This window comes from Lytechinus pictus, chromosome 17 (genome assembly GCF_037042905.1).
Source record: "Lytechinus pictus isolate F3 Inbred chromosome 17, Lp3.0, whole genome shotgun sequence".
Lineage (NCBI taxonomy): Eukaryota > Metazoa > Echinodermata > Echinoidea > Temnopleuroida > Toxopneustidae > Lytechinus > Lytechinus pictus.
The window spans coordinates 14,796,829-14,813,316 of record NC_087261.1 but is presented as its reverse complement, the minus strand read 5'-3'; the positions used below and the strand labels follow the sequence as shown (position 1 = coordinate 14,813,316).

General features: G+C 36.7%; 1 protein-coding gene across 1 annotated transcript in view; it reads left to right on the top strand.

Moving 5' to 3' along the window:
* The first annotated feature begins 661 nt into the window (after nt 1-661).
* Nucleotides 662-16,488, top strand: part of LOC129280816 (uncharacterized) — a 28,461-nt gene continuing 12,634 nt past the window's right edge. The window contains exons 1-14 of the mRNA XM_054916822.2: nt 662-883; nt 1,820-1,862; nt 3,825-3,899; nt 5,501-5,671; nt 6,514-6,684; nt 7,074-7,235; nt 9,098-9,265; nt 10,131-10,304; nt 12,018-12,181; nt 13,021-13,077; nt 13,616-13,735; nt 14,306-14,590; nt 15,191-15,391; nt 15,884-16,016. Coding sequence (XP_054772797.2) covers nt 851-883; nt 1,820-1,862; nt 3,825-3,899; nt 5,501-5,671; nt 6,514-6,684; nt 7,074-7,235; nt 9,098-9,265; nt 10,131-10,304; nt 12,018-12,181; nt 13,021-13,077; nt 13,616-13,735; nt 14,306-14,590; nt 15,191-15,391; nt 15,884-16,016 — 1,957 coding nt within the window. The 5' untranslated portion in view covers nt 662-850. The remainder of the gene's footprint in view (nt 884-1,819; nt 1,863-3,824; nt 3,900-5,500; nt 5,672-6,513; nt 6,685-7,073; nt 7,236-9,097; nt 9,266-10,130; nt 10,305-12,017; nt 12,182-13,020; nt 13,078-13,615; nt 13,736-14,305; nt 14,591-15,190; nt 15,392-15,883; nt 16,017-16,488) is intronic.

Below are 16,488 nucleotides of genomic sequence, written 5' to 3'. Positions count from 1 at the left end.
GTGATGGTGATGATGATGAGGTGATAATGCTGATGCTGCTACTGCTGATGAAGATGATGGTGATGATGGTGATAATGATGACGGTGATGATGATGATGGTGATGATGATGATGATGGTGATGATGATGATGATGATGATGATGATGATGGTGATGATGATGATGGTGGTGGTGGTGATGATGATCATGGTGATGATGATAATCATAAGAAGATGAAGATGATGATGATGCAAGCATAATAATATTCAATTCTAGTCCCCTTCCCCCATTGCTCCCTCCAAACTCTTTTCTCTCCTTCTATGCAATTAATTCCTTTCCCCTCTTCAGACTGGTATTTCTTTCTACTTGTTTATCTTCCATCACCTCTTTTGACGGTTTTCTTTTCTATTCTCCGTGCCTGCATTTGTCACGGACGATGTTTTCCTTCCTTTTCTCTATCCCATCATCCTTTCATACTGTATATACGGTCTAGAGTGCGTGTGACCATGTCTCTTTCTGTCTAACTCCTTAGACCAATTTGCATACAGCAGTCACAGATAAAGGCATTTTCCCAAGATGCACTGCTGTCTTTCTATAGATGGATCGATAATGATATATCTGACCCCCCCCCCCCCCTCCTCCCCTCCTCTCTGTACATGCGCCACCATCCTGCCTTCACCAAAAAAACGTCATTAGAATAGCGGGACAACAGGACGGCCGCAAGCCAAACTAAAATCACCTCCGCCTTGTCCGGTTTTGAGAGTTTTCCTGTGATCATGATTTTGATGAAATGATCTATGCTTATTATCTTATTGGATCTACAAAGGAATTATTATTTCAAGGGGTAAACTTGGTATTTTAACAAAGACAAAATGGAGACATTTGCAAGGAAATCGACTTTCATGGTAAGTGTTGCCTCATGAAATCATAAAAACGGTGAAAGTAATTAAGACTTTATGACTGTACATCATGTTTTTTTTTTTTTTTTTTTATTGGGATCAGTGTTCAGATGCATTACCATGATATTATCATGTGAACATCAATAACATTTCAAAAACAAAATTTGAGGTGAAATACGACGATTTTATGCGATTATTTGTTACGATCGTGATGATGGAATATGCATGATGTGAGGAAAGTAGAAAAGGTCTTTCTTTTTTATGCCTACACATAATAAAAATTAAACTTCCTGTATCAACTTTCATTTTTTCAATCTTCATTTGTATATTGGAAAGCTGTAAACAGGTTTAAAAACAATATATTAACATTCTTACAACGATGTTCCATTTGTTGAACCATGACTATAAGAAATCTAAAACTCCTGCCTAAACTTCAAAACTTTAGTGTGAGACAAAGATGATAAACCTGATCACTTCCTAAAGTGACCAGGTTGTATAAGACTGTGTTTTTAAAGTGTATATCGTCATAAATAGATGTCAGAAATAAAGAAGACAATGCTTGAAGCATAAAATCAAAACAAAACTTTGAGGTATCCTTTTCATGTTGATATTCTGTTTGAAAAATAGAAATTACAAACTTAACTTTTAAGCTTAGACCTTATGCATATTTCTGAGTATGTTTTTGGATTCAGTTTGGATAATTATAAAACCAAACATGTGAATTCGATACAAATATTAATCATTAAATTGAGTGCGAAACAAAGATAGAACATTATCAAACCCACAAAGACCAGCTTGATCAAATCTTTAACACGATGTTATCTTACTTTTAGTCCGAGTCTATATTTTTATAATTCTACGAATTTCTGAATTTCTATATCTTAATCTTTGTTTCTTTTTGGCAAAAGAGTTTTAAAACAGTCTATGTTTTATTTCTTTCAGCTTCTTGTCTTCGTGATTTGTCTGCATACAACTTTCATAAGAGGTAAGCATCCAAGATGGCGTCGGTCATTTTCGTTTTCTAAACTTAGGCGATAACAAAGTCTATAAGGGAAAAATCAATACGATTACTCTCTCCCCTCTTTCAAAAATACAAAGGGGGCTTTTCACTCGATGTTCTCAACAGAGGGATTTTCGGATTGTAACAAAGAGATGTATCGATTTGATGAGAAAAGGGAGTTGATCAATAATTATTTAAGGTATAAGACGTCAAGACCTCGTTGCGACATCTTCCGCCATTTTGGAAAGAGATGTTTTGATAATTATTTACAAATGCCAATGGAAATAGTCTGAGTTTCACATTATGTTGTAGACCTACTATTTCTTAAACGATTATCAATGCTTTCGAAACTCTTTAAAACTGGTTCACTTTATATTGGTCTACCAATTTCTTGCATGAAGTTTCCTAGATTTTAGATACACATAAATACTAATAATTTAGGGTATTTATATTGCGCACATATCCACCTTGTTAGGTGCTCAAGGCGCTCCTATATTACCCGGCTAAGCTAGGCGTTCATAGCGCACACATCTTTTTAAGGAATGACTTCCTACCGGTACCCATTTACCTCACCTGGGTTGAGTGCAGCACATTGTGGATCAGTTTCTTGCCGAAGGAAATTACGCCATGGCTGGGATTCGAACCCACGACCCTCTGTTTCAAAGTCCGAAGACTAATCCACTGGACCAAAACGCTCCACGATAAAAGCACCCGCCCATAAGCACAAACGTTCACAGCAACTTTTATGTCTCATAACTGATTTAGATGTTTTGATTATATTCATTTTATTATTTTGATGTGATATTGCCTACGTTATGTACATGCCCCTGGGAAGTGGGGGTTGCTGATATGAGGGTGCTGAAGCACCCCTAATATTTTGTGAGGGGGGGGGGGTGATGCGTGTGTTATTCTCCATAGGCAGCTCCCCCTGGAATTTTGTAGTGTATGCCATAATGTAGAAAAATAACAAAAATTATCTCCATTTTGTTGGGAAAAACTTTTTTTTCTTGCTTGTCAAATTTCTCGGGACCAAAATAACCTCATTTTATGGGGCATGCCAAATTTAAATCTGAACATCCTGTATATATAAACATCGTTCCCAGGACCCAGGTTATCTACAGAAATACGTATATCATCTTTTAAATTTTCATGGTCGAGAGATATGAAATAAATATGATTTTATTTAGAAAAAATAATTCAATGTTCTTTCTCTAGTAGGGTTAATTCCTCATTTTCACATCACATTTATCTTTTTCTGTTTCTGAATAGATGTATTTATCGATGATACATCTGTGATTTCTTAATAAATTTTGTTTTCGAGCAAATTATATACATAGCAAGCTGAATTACTCTAGCTACATGTACATTATTTTTTATTAAATCTTCAGTCTGACTACAGTTGTGTACTAATGCATAAAGACATTCCAATTCAATCATAACGCTCAATAATGTCATCTACATCAGATGTGAAAGTAGTATAGGGCCTAGCTACTTCTGGAAAATTATTTATCTTGAGAACAATCCATAAACACCTTGATCAAATCTTATAGACATTGTTATCAGCACATTATATTTGTATTCAACCTGTAAAAATATCAAAAGCAGTTTTACTTTGACTTGCTCTTGATTTTTTTTGTTTTGAATACTGTTTTTATTCTGATTTCATGAACAAATAGTTACATAACGCTTCAATTTAACATTTCAAATCACATATGATACTTTACATTTCATATTTTCACTTTTTTCACTATATATATATATATATATATATATATATATATATATATATATATATATATATATATATATATATATATATATATATATATATATATATATCCCTCTTCTCCCTTCTTTATCCATGCTCAATTTCCTTCCACTGTTATGCTTTGTATAGGCCTTTATTTATAATGATATGTATTATTTTTTATCTATCACGTTCGATAGCTGAAGACTCGACCATCCTAACCGTGACCCTGCCGGGTGATTTTACTACTGATCTCTCATCACCAAGTAATGCTGGTAAATTCAGAATTTCATTATATTATTTATAAAATAATGGGGGTATATTATCATTATCATTCTTATGTCATTAATTGTCACCATTTGTGTTATTTGTTGTGGTGATATTGATGTTGTTGTTCTTTTTCTTAATATAGTCTCGATATATTTTGTTTGCATACTGGATTAGTGGGTAGTTGAGGATTTATATGCAATTGACCACGTTCTTTTCTCTTCTCTACCAGGTTTTATTATGTATTTTTACATAGTTTGATTGAAGCTTCGATATGTCCTTTCTTCTATTCTTTCTATTTCTTTTATCTCTTCCTTCTATTCTCCTCTTCGTGTTGTTATTGTTGTCGCCGTTTTTGCTGTTGTTCTTCTCCTTATTATTTTTCTTCCTCATCTTTATCTTCCGTCTCCTTCTCCTCCTCCTCCCCTTTCTTCTTCTATTCCTCCTCCTTCTCCTTCTTTTCTTCTTCTTCGTTATATTCTTGTATATATTATCTATATATCTTATTTATTGGTAATAGTAAATTCTGATCTTTTTTCTTCATTTTTAATATGTGAATAGTATAATTTTACCATGTTATTATCTTAATTCTATATGTCGAGGACCCCACTGGAAATAAGCTTTCGAGCTTTCATGGGTCATCCTGTGCAAGCCTGTTGTTTTAATGCTACTGTATATATGTTATGGTGACTTGCCAAATAAAATCAATCAATCAATCAATTGATTTTGCATGTTTTATAACGCACACCTCCCCCTTCATCGATTCTTTGTTTTGCTATATGTTTTCCCTTTTCCGCACATGCACATTGTTAGCATGTTTTCATGAAGAATGAATGTCATTTCATGTATTAATTCGCGAATAGTCCTTTATAATTATATTCACGCCCATGAACTATTTTAATCTATCAACCTGGGGGGGCGTTTCATGAAAGGACTTGTCGGACGTTTTATCCGACATGTCCCATTTTATCCGACAGTTACCATAGTAACAGTACCTCTCAGCCAATCAACATCAGAGAAAGATGTCAGATCTGACAACTTGTCGGATGAAAATGTTGATGAAACACTCCCCAGAATTTAACTCATCATAATTGCCTGACATGCCAGTTGGAGTAATCGCAGTTCGAAAAGTTTAATTCTGCCATAATTCAATTTTAACTCAAGAAACCGGGATAAAATTATTATTATTATCATAATTATAATTATTACTATTATTATTAATATTATTATCATTATTATTTTTTAGTTATTATTAATTATCATTATTAGTATTATTGTTATTATAATTGTTGTTGTTATTGTTATTATTATCCTCATCATCAGCAGCAGCATCATCATCATTACACTCTATAAAAAGAATTTACTCAATATTGGGTAAAATGGGAACATGCATGTTTGTTGGGTAAAAAAAACCCAAATATTTTGTAAATTTTACGCCGGAATGTTGCATTGAAATTTACGCTTCAAACATGCATTTTGCCCAATATTGGAGGGGGAATTATCGAGCAAAAATGCATGTTCCCTTTTTACCCAATATTGGGTAAATTATTACTGTCTGTTTTTAGAGTGTAGCATTATTAATATATGGTTCGCCTTATTTCTCTTTCAGTTGATGGGGGATGGAGTGACTGGGGCGATTGGCATTCCTGTACCCAATCATGTGAAGGGGGGTTGACTGTTCGATTCAGGAGGTGCAACAACCCCACCCCTTCCAATGGCGGCGCCAATTGCACTGGATTCTCGATGGAGCAAGGAGCGTGCAATACCGACCCGTGTCCCGGTAAGAGACCCTAAGATTATTGTCATACTAACGAAATCGACTCCAAGTCGACGATATTGCCTTTCGAAGTAACGTAATAGCTTTGATTGATCGATCTGGAGTTGGTTGTGGGGTGTGCTTGCAGCATTATACAAAAGAGATTTCACTTCCCTGTCCAGGGGAGCGTTTCTTCAACATTTTCGTCCCGACAAGTTGTCAGGTCTGACAACTTTCCTCGATTATAATTGGCTGAGAGGCACTGTTACTATGGTAACTGTCGGATAAAACAGTGCCTGTCGGATAAAACGCCTGTCAAATCCTTTCATGAAACGCTCCCGAGATATCTACTTTTCTTCTTTAAGCGTATGAAATTTAAAAGATGTGAAAGAATGTAAACATAATGGAGGGGACTTGGACATTTAATCATGGCCGAAAGGGGAGGGGTGGGGGAAATGAGCGTGACACTGGCGTACAGATTGGATGGGGGTGTCTTGGGAGCCATGAACCCCCAAAAATTCTTCACGACCAAAAACAAAAAAGGAATAGGGGAGAAAATGATAGGTGATATATGTTTTTTCCAAATATTTTGTCAAAATCTGCTGAACAAAAAACAGTTTTAACAGAAAGAATAGACCCATATGCCAGGTCTGGCCCCTCAAAATCATTAGCTCATTTGGCCAATGGGGCGAGGAAGGAGGAAGAGAGCATTGCATTGACTGTATTGGTCACATCTTGCTCATGGGATTTGTCATTACATGCACTGTCATTATCATTGTCACTTAAGAATGATTTCTAGCTATACTTAACTCTTTGTGAAACCTTCCATAAATCTGATGGTATACCCTTGGTCCATGTCATTCTAGTTGATGGAGCCTGGAGCTCCTATTCGGACTGGGGTGATTGCTCCGTGACGTGTGGAGGCGGAAACCAAACAAGGACCAGGACCTGCTCAGATCCAGCACCAGCGTATGGTGGAGCAAACTGCACCGGGGAGGATATCGAGGTCCGAGTCTGCGGCGAGGGCATCTGCCCAAGTAAGTTATAGGCATTCCCATCCATTTTGGTAAATATGACGTTGTTGTTGACTGTTGTATTTATTTCCGTAGGATGAAAAAATGTAAACTTATTAATTGAAAATTCCCCCCCCCCCCAAAAAAAAAAGTGAAATTATGTCTGATAGCCCATTATTACCTGTGACTGTTATCGCGATAGATGTTGTTGTGTGACTACTCAACAATGTGTAATTTGGAACAAAAATTTAGCAGACACTTGGATTGATTAGTCGCAATATGATAAGTCATTGGAACATGCTGACCTTCAGAATATCAATTGGCAATGACGATGAATCGATGGCAATCGCCTAATCAATGAAAAAATGTTAAGTAATCCCTCAAGGGCACCACTTTTCTCCTATCTTATTCAGCGCACGGTGGATGGAGCGACTGGGGATCGTATTCACTTTGTAACACGGATTGTCAGAAGACTCGCTATCGAACCTGTACGAATCCAGCCCCCAAGGATGGAGGCATGGATTGTCCTGGAAGTGAGGTAGATGTTTCCTACTGCAGTGTGCTTGATTGCCCAGGTGAGGAATGATTGTATGATATTCACTTTTAACTTTTCTTTTGGTTTTTTATGGCTCGGGTTAAAACGAATTAGCAACAGGGAATGGCAGCAGCACTAACGGCATCATTATCATCATCACAACAACAGAACAGCAGAAGTAACTACTACTTTTGATTTTACTTTTATTATTACTACTACTCCTCCTAATACTACTGCTGCTACTACTACTACTACTCCTACTACTCCTACTACTCCTACTACTCCTACTACTCCTACTACTACTACTACACTACTACTCCTACTACTACTACTACTACTACTACTACTACTACTACACTACTACTCCTACTACTCCTACTACTCCTACTACTACTCCTACTACTCCTACTACTACTACTACTACTACTACTACTACTACTAATAATAATAATATACTACAACAATAACTACTACTACTACTACTACTCCTACTATTACTACTACTTTTACTGCTTCAACTACTGCTGCTGCTACGTTTATGGTAATGATATCGACGATAATCAAATCAATTTTCTTATAATTAAGTATTTATTAAGAATATAACAACATAATCATTCAACTTTGATATGAAAGTAGTTGATTTGTATACCGTGCATGTATCAAAGTTATTAACCTATATAAAAGAATAAACAAGACGATAATATATATTTTGTTAATACCTATACAGTACATTAGAAATGGCGAGTATATATATCAAATGCATTTCTCTATATGAAAAATATGAAAGAATTATATCTAATAAAAGTGGTGAATATTACATGTGCATCATCATGATCATAATGTCTTCGCCTTGTAAATTAGATAACACTTAAGAACACCCCTTTCCCTCTCCCCTCCCCCCCCCCTCTCTCTCTCTTTATTACGTCATGTCAATCATTGATTTGTCTCCAATTTCTTTAAGAAACTAAGCTTTCCTTCATTGAAGGATGGTAAAGGATCAATAAAAACTGCTTTTGAGAATAGATTATAGGTTGTTTGAATCAATATCTTTCCATTTAATGTATATGTCGAGATCTCAACTTTAGAAAATGCCTAAGCCAACATCCGACTAGAAATTAAATGAAATGTTTTCCAAGATTCAAATGATAAAATGTGAAAATTGATAAAACGCCACAGTTTAGGTATACATAACATTACTCAATATGTCTAACTTTTTTATTTTTGTAATGACTTGTGAATTTAGAGACCTTTTTCACACAAAATGAAGAGATGAAAAGAAAATGACTGTGGTTAATCATGATGACTGTAAGGAACTACATAGAAAGGGAATCCAATGGTTTAACATGTTTAATGTCATTCATTACTCCGTGTACTTAATATGTGTTTATTACGCATTTTTGTTAATTTATTTCATTGGGCTGTTCTCATATTAAGATGAGTTTTAATCATTGCAGATCTATCTGAAATGTTCGATGCAAATTCACTTCAAACGTAGACCAATTCGCAAGTCGATATGTTGTGTCAATACGCACCCGAAGCACGCGATATCTTTCTACTAACTTAAAAAAAAAAATCAGAATATAAATGAATAGGGGCAACGGAGGTGCTATGAGCTGGCATGGGGGCGTCGCCCTCATATGTAATTTTTGTTGTACTATGTTGAAAAAGGGAGAAAAGGGAACATGATCTAAGAAAGAAGACACAAATCCGTTTTCTTGCCTCCCCTACCCTTTAATTGAGGTACCGCCCCTGTAAATTCAATTCAATTCAATCATGAATGGCTTATTCAGCAATAGAATTCAATACATGATATAAAGGCAAAAGATAAAATTATTCATGTTCACAATAGCATGGGGATATGGAATTAAATGTTTAAAATAATTTTGATTATCATTTTTATAGTTAACGGAGAATGGAGCGAATGGAGTGTTAGTTCATGCGATGAGACGTGCAGAGGAAGAAAGAGTCGAGAGTGTAAAAACCCACCACCCCTAAGAGGCGGGGCAGACTGCGTGGGACCATCGCAGGAAGAGTACGGGGCGTGCACCGGATTTAAATGCGTGCAAAATGGTAAGTGGGTAAATTATAAGGACCAAAAATGGTTGTTACATTTTTTTTCAATGAATTAAAATATTAATTTGGATAGTTCACTATAAAAGAGAAGAGGATGGAAAGTGGTACCCTGGAAGATTATAGGAGTGACGTCAGCGTTTTTGTAAATGGATGAAAACGTTGGGGCCCTTTTCTATCCTTGCCGCCCTTTGTGCGTTTAGGGTGTACGTTTTAAAAGTCCTTTTTATAAAATAATCAATTCTGTATATATTTCTTGTAGTTATTCGCATTATGTAACTTGCATTCGTTTGTTTGTTTCACTTTTCATAGCCTACTCCCAATATCACCAGTGTGTTTTCAGTATACTTATAACATTTTTCTTTACCCTATAAATTATCATCCAGTCGCGAACGTGGAAAATCTCGTCAGGGGGGGGGGGGATTTCTGACAACTAAAAAAGAAAAAGAGGTCAAAGATCATGGATTTTTCCAGAAACAACCCTCATAAACATCTTACAAGCAAGAAAAAAAAGCTCCAAAATTACTGCAAAGGGTTGGGGTAGTATTATAAATTACACGGTGAGATGGAGCGCAACCCCCTATATGCTGTACATAGTTCAACCGTAAGACAAAATGTCTGACAAGCAAGGGGAAAATAAGTCATCAAAATTATATCAGGGGCCGCAGTAGCGGACCGTGACCCGGAGGAGACAAAGCATTGGAGGGGCACTGTATTGTTTGTGAACAATGCTGTGCCTCCCCCCATGCTTTGTCTCCTCCGGGTCACGGTCCGCCACTGTCAGGGGGCACTCTATACCCTCGCCCCCTCAGGTACGCTATGACCCTATATATCTTGTGATCTTTATGCTGTAATTGTATTTCAGGGGCGTGGTCGGACTGGTTACCGTGGTCGGAGTGCAGCAAGACCTGCGATCGAGGCGGTATATCGCACCGACGTCGACACTGCAACAACCCTCATCCACGGAATGGAGGTAAAGACTGCCCTGCCTCCGATCCCAACTACGAGGAGAAGAAGTGCTTCTCACATCCATGTCCGGGTAAGCCAAACATTGAATACAGGGGTGGCGCCGCAGAAGGGGGCAGAGGGCGATGAACCCCTATGATTTTACAAAAGGGCGAAACAAGAAGAAGGGGGCAAAAGGGGTGAATGAAGATAGAAGAACATAGACATGATTAAAATAGACTTGTGGGGCTGTTTAAATGCTATTTATTATTCAATTGGAAAAAAATACTATCACTTTTAAGTCGTCTGGACGGTCTTATTGCGCCCCCCCATCGGTCATACCCTAGCTGTCACCGCATGCATGTTTCTAGACCAAAAGCTTCAGTCTCTGTATTTTGGTTGTTCCGCTGAACTACGTTGGCTCCACTCACCATACATAGACTGAAGGGGATGGGGCCCCGTACCTACAGCCAACGTATAGTGAACTAGCGTTTTATAGATCGCGATTTAAAACTGTTTTTTAAGCAAAATTGAAAGTTTCATGGTTTCCATTATCAGGAAAATATAAATAAATTAAGTAATTGCATACCTTGGGCCGGAGTTATTGAAAAAAATCCTCTGGATGATTGAGAAATCTGTCATCTAAGACATTTTCACCTGACCTGACGGTTTTTCTTGCAAGTTGCCATCTTGAATGACGTCATTATCGTTATTAACTTAATGTCTCGAATCGATATATCGCGATTATAACTAGTACTAGTACTAGTATAGGCCCTAACTAGTATCGTTTATCTTCGGTTTCGTTCGCATATGGAGCAGATCGTATAATATCGAAAGCAATATCGATATCACATTCGTGATTGTTGACGTTCGCGGCGTTTGTAAATATTTTATAGTTTGGCTGCCATTTTGACCTTTTTTATCGTGTTCAACCCAATTAAACATCGGTAAAGTATATTTTTCATGCCTTTTTCATCTATATCGTTTAAAGTATTTAAATGTTGGAATATAAATAATTAAAAGTTTGTTGTTTATACATCCTTAGATTGTAAATTCGATGTGTAAAATTACATCAAACTTTGGACTGTGAATTGACAAAAGGGAGGGAATGAGAACACATGCGAGCCCACACGTACACCCTACCGTCGGTAAATGGGGATTACAGTAAAATGTCAGAAATTGTTGAATAAATCCCCAGAAACGACGGTTATTCGTGTCTAGCATGTTTCATACTTTCAACCTGCTGTTTCAATGTAAAATAATAATCTTGATTATTAAAAACAATAAATATTCTTATGATCAGATAGATCGAGCACTGACCGTATAAGTAGTTGTGCGCTTAATCACTGACATTAAGATTAAATATGGAAGGGGCTCAGGGGCAACACCCTCCCCCCCCCCCCAAAAAAAAAAAATAAATAAAAAAAAAATAAAAAATAAAAAAACGCGAACAAGGGGAGGGGAGAAAAGCCAATAAAAGGAAAATATAAAATGTGATATTATTTTCTGAATATGTATTTCGAAATCTATTACAATATCTAATTTCCATTCATTAAAAAGGTACAGATTTTCTCTCGCGACTTTTTTTTTTAAATATAAATATTGCCTCATGCACCAAGTTGCGCCCCTCAAAACGTTTTCCTCATTACAACACATTTTCCATACCAAAACTTTCCCAGCAAAAGCTAATCTATTACATTATATAGGTTATGTAGATTCGAATCAGTGATAGGTCGATACACAATCACGTGATCATAGTTGCAAGGATCTCAGATGTTATTCTATCACTTCTATTTGATTTCCAAAGTTCCTCCGGATTTCGTGAGGCACGTCAAGCACAAGACGTACAACATCAACTGGGCTCTCATCCTCTCAATACTATTTGGTATACTCGGTGTTTTGACCATTTCTCTCATCATCGGGCTATGTTTACGACAGAGACATCTCAAGATAAAGAGACAACAAATGCTTGTAAGTAACCTTTTTTAATCTTTAATCGATGAATGTATAGGCCTACGTGTATACACTTTAAAAACCTTGTTTAAAATTTTAAGCACGTTGTTTAAGCCCGTCACTCTAGCTACTTTTTAAACTGTTTAAACAACTGTGAACTTTTTGAGCAAGTTGTTTAACAAATTTAAACAATTACAAAAAGTTTAAACAACTTGCTGTTAGAGTGACAGGCTTAGACAACGTGCTATTTTTATTTTACTGTGTATTATTCCTTAATCATGAAGTTCATTCATACACCATGTGCATATTGTATTTGATAATGCTTGTAGTTTCCTGCATCAAGATATTTATTCACATTGTCTGCACTCGACCCAGGAGAGTTGAATGGGTACCCGGTTGGATTTATTCCTTGAATCCTTTAGCATATTCAGGGTCTATAATCATGGCGGCTCATCTTTACAGCTATGGTAATACTAATCATTATCAAGAGCAGTAGAATAGTAGCGGCGATATCTATATAGATCATAATACCCCAGCTTATATAGATCTCGAAGGAATTTCGAAAGTGCATAATTACAGAAATGGTAATATTGAACACCTATGATTTGTTTCAGTTATTCATTTAATAAAATCTGTTAAATATCATCATTTATCGAATGTGTTCTCTTCACGGTACACAACGCGAATTCATAATGTTGCTCTTACAAAATGGGCAAAGGCAGTTCATATGCAACAAATACAGTGGCTTAAAATCATATTGATCGCCATATCAAGGAGATCTATATAGTTTGAAGAAGGAGCAATTCTGCTAATTTTAATCAGTTAACTATTTTAGTTTCATGTTTTATTATTCATAGGAAGAACGTGAGAAGGATAAGCTGTATAAAGAAGCTGCAGAAATGAGTATCATTCCGGTAAGAGGACGATCTTAAATAAAACGATAAATAGTACATAATATACATAGTAAAAACATAGTTTGAAATTTTATACAACGCTTTTTACTATATAAAAATTTAAGGTAGTCGTTTAACACTTCAAACAACCATGTTTAATTTATTGAGAATTATCTCATTAAACATTGTTTTTCAAGATTTTAAACAATTGTTTAAACTGTTGGTAAACATATCTCTCTATGATCCATTTGATCTCAAATCATATGGTTATGAGTGTTGTAATAGGTGAATCTAGCAAAATATATCATTCCATGAGTATATGAGCAAGGTTTTGAATTCTGTAATGGACTGCATGCTGTTGCATTATGAAGTCCTCCATCATGTACATGTGTACAAACACAATGAACGCGGTTCGTGATATTGCTTTATTAGCAGCCTCAGTGAATGGAGTTTAAGTCGAAGATTTGTGCGTTGGTATCTGACATTTATTTAAGATCGACAATATTCCTTGTTGGCATTCCAATTTAATAAAAGAGCTATATTTGTCTATTTCAATCAGGATGGGAAGAAAAGCGCGGCGGAGAAACTTCGCCGTCAGAAGCTGAAAGCAAAGCTGAAGAAGAATGGAAGGTTGGATGAGACCGAGGGGCTTCTAGATGACGGGGAGGACTTTGGATTGGTGAGTTTAATAATCAAGCTATCTAAAGAAGTGTAAGCAAGAAATTAAAACATGGCGGACAATTCAATTATATTCTCATCGAACTTAGCAAAGTAGATGATTATAATAACTACTCATGTTGATTAATAACTCAAGACTTCTTAAATGACTGGACGTATGCAGTTTTTCCGAGGCTGATACATCTAGCGAGAAACTTTTGATGTTCAAGAACATGGAACGAAAAGGCAAAGCTACTAAGCTAAGAAGCCAGGGCTTCTAAACTGAGATTGAATAATCTGCTGAACACTTTGGTTGTATTCTTTTAAAATTGAAACAAAATATGTGCTTCCATATGTAAGCCTTTCCTAGTTCATCCTTTTTATCCTCGCAATTCCCGTCTTCGCATTACTAATCGACTTGAGAGGAAATATGCACATTCTGCGTGACAATATCAACATAGACACACACACAAAAAGAGTCGAATTGTATGATGATGGTTTTTAGTAAATTATGCTTTAGTAAATTATGCCTTCATATGTTTTCAGTCTTAAATGTCAAACTTATTTTCCCGATTTTTTTTTCTCCGTTTAGTTGGATGACTACTGGAAGTCGGATAGCGCTAGTTTGGCTGGAAGCTTATCTCGCTCCGGAAGTCTCCGCTCCCGTTCTGGCAGCATGCGTTCCAAGTCTGGCTCAACTGTAGACCTTAGACCTGGTACTGCAACTGATAGACCTGGAACATCCTTGGAAAGACCTGGATCGTCTGCAGAAAGGCCTGGATCTGCCTTAGAGGCTGGTCCAGACTCGGATCCTCGTGGTACATCGTGGAATCCAGATGCGACATCCTGGGAGGCCCAAGAGGACACACTCATATCGGTTCTGAAACTTTTTATTTATTTTTTTTGTATCAAGTGAAATAATTTTGATTTTCTTCCCGTTCTTAGTAGGAAGTTTTCCCTCTGTGACTAAAAACGGGTTCAAGAACACAATAAATGTATTGAGAATGCCCGTCAAATGACATTAAGCAGCTGGTAGGTCTTTGTCAAAATTGCAAATATGTCGTTTGTCCAAAGTCCAGGACAAAATTGCTTTTTGATTCACCACTTTTCGACCAAAGACTTCTTGGCTGTTCATTGTCATGAAGGGCAATTGAAAACACATTTCCTATGTCCTTGAATCCTTCGTGCATCGTAGAGCTAAAATTCCCTGTTGCTTGTGAAAACTGAAAATATGGTATTTGTATGAGCAGGTGGATTTATAATGTGCCTTCATCGACCTGTTCACTGAAATCCATTCTATAGATCACTACAGACAGGAGTCTGCTTGAGAGATGATCACTAAACAAAAGTTTTGACTACAATTTTTTTTTAAAGAGAAAATATTCCCTGTAATCTGTTAACTATTGGCATCTTTACTACGATCATGGTATCCCTGTTTTATTATTCTATAAATAATTACCCAATTTTCATTCTCTAGATGGAGGGTGAAGAAACGAACCAAGCCTTGCCTGATGGTGAGAAGAAGAGGAAGATGAGGAGGAGGAGAAGGCGAAGACCTGGTAACGTTCACCGAGTATCCGCGGTCATCGAGCAGCGTGCCGAACCATTCGAACTCGCCCAAGACGCAACCGACGAGAACCGGGTCGCGACCCCGGATATGATGCAGCACCTAATGCAGGTAAAACTTTTGGAATTCATAAAGACTTAACCGTTATTTACCTTCATAACTAGGTTATGGTTATTCAAAATGTATTTTGTTTGGGTTAAGGCATTAACATAACTGCAGTGCCGTGTCTGTCAGATATGTCACTCGTAATGCTACACCCATTATCACAACTTTATAATAAGGCGCTTTTAGGGCACCTTATAAATGGATTTATGTTATTGAAGTGTCATTAAACGTGGCATATATATAATTATTTTGTATTATATATTTTCTTTCTTTCCTGTTCGAAATAAAATTGAATTCATTTATAATTTAAATATAAATATTCCATCCTGGTAAACATTTAGGTATATACTTCAAATGGGTTTAATGTAGATTAACGAATTTCCAAAAGACATTGGTCAATATGATGTATTTACTATTGTGGTTGGACGCTCAATAATCATTGATAATCGCGGGTGGCGCCTGGCATGATTACCAATAAGAATTCGTTTTCTATTTTAGTTGGATGCTCAATTGAAGGAGATGGCTGGCCATCAGGTATCGCAGACGACCGGAGGAGTGACGGGAGGAATCGTACCGCAATTCGCTGGTCTGACTGATATCCTGGGGGCTCCACTTACAGATGTCATGCAAGGTGAGTAACCATGCGACACCGTAGTGTAGTCGTGTAAAGACCGTTGTGCCCTATGCGATCTGACTACGATCTGAGTTTCGAACAAATTGCATTTTGCAAAAAAAAAAATGAAAAGCTGTCATATTCGGAGTTCGGAATAATCCCCGGAGAAAGTATAACAAAAATATATATAGGCCTATATGGCATTTCTGCAAGATTTGTGGTCGGAGACGGAGTAAAGTCGGTTTCATATCGCAGCTGATTGCAAGCTTGTTCTTGTGTCACTATGCGATTTGGATTCGAAACCTCTTTCATTCTTATTGGGAGGCTAGCCATAGGCTAAAATTTTGATACTGTTACCACTGTTCGGAACATTGCCTGTTAAAGGTTTGGATGTGCTATTACAATATTTTCCAAAATCAGAGTTCAACGCAAACAGATAGTTTACTGTGCTAAGTGCTTTTTAGAGAAGTGAGTTGTCGTCTGTAATTAT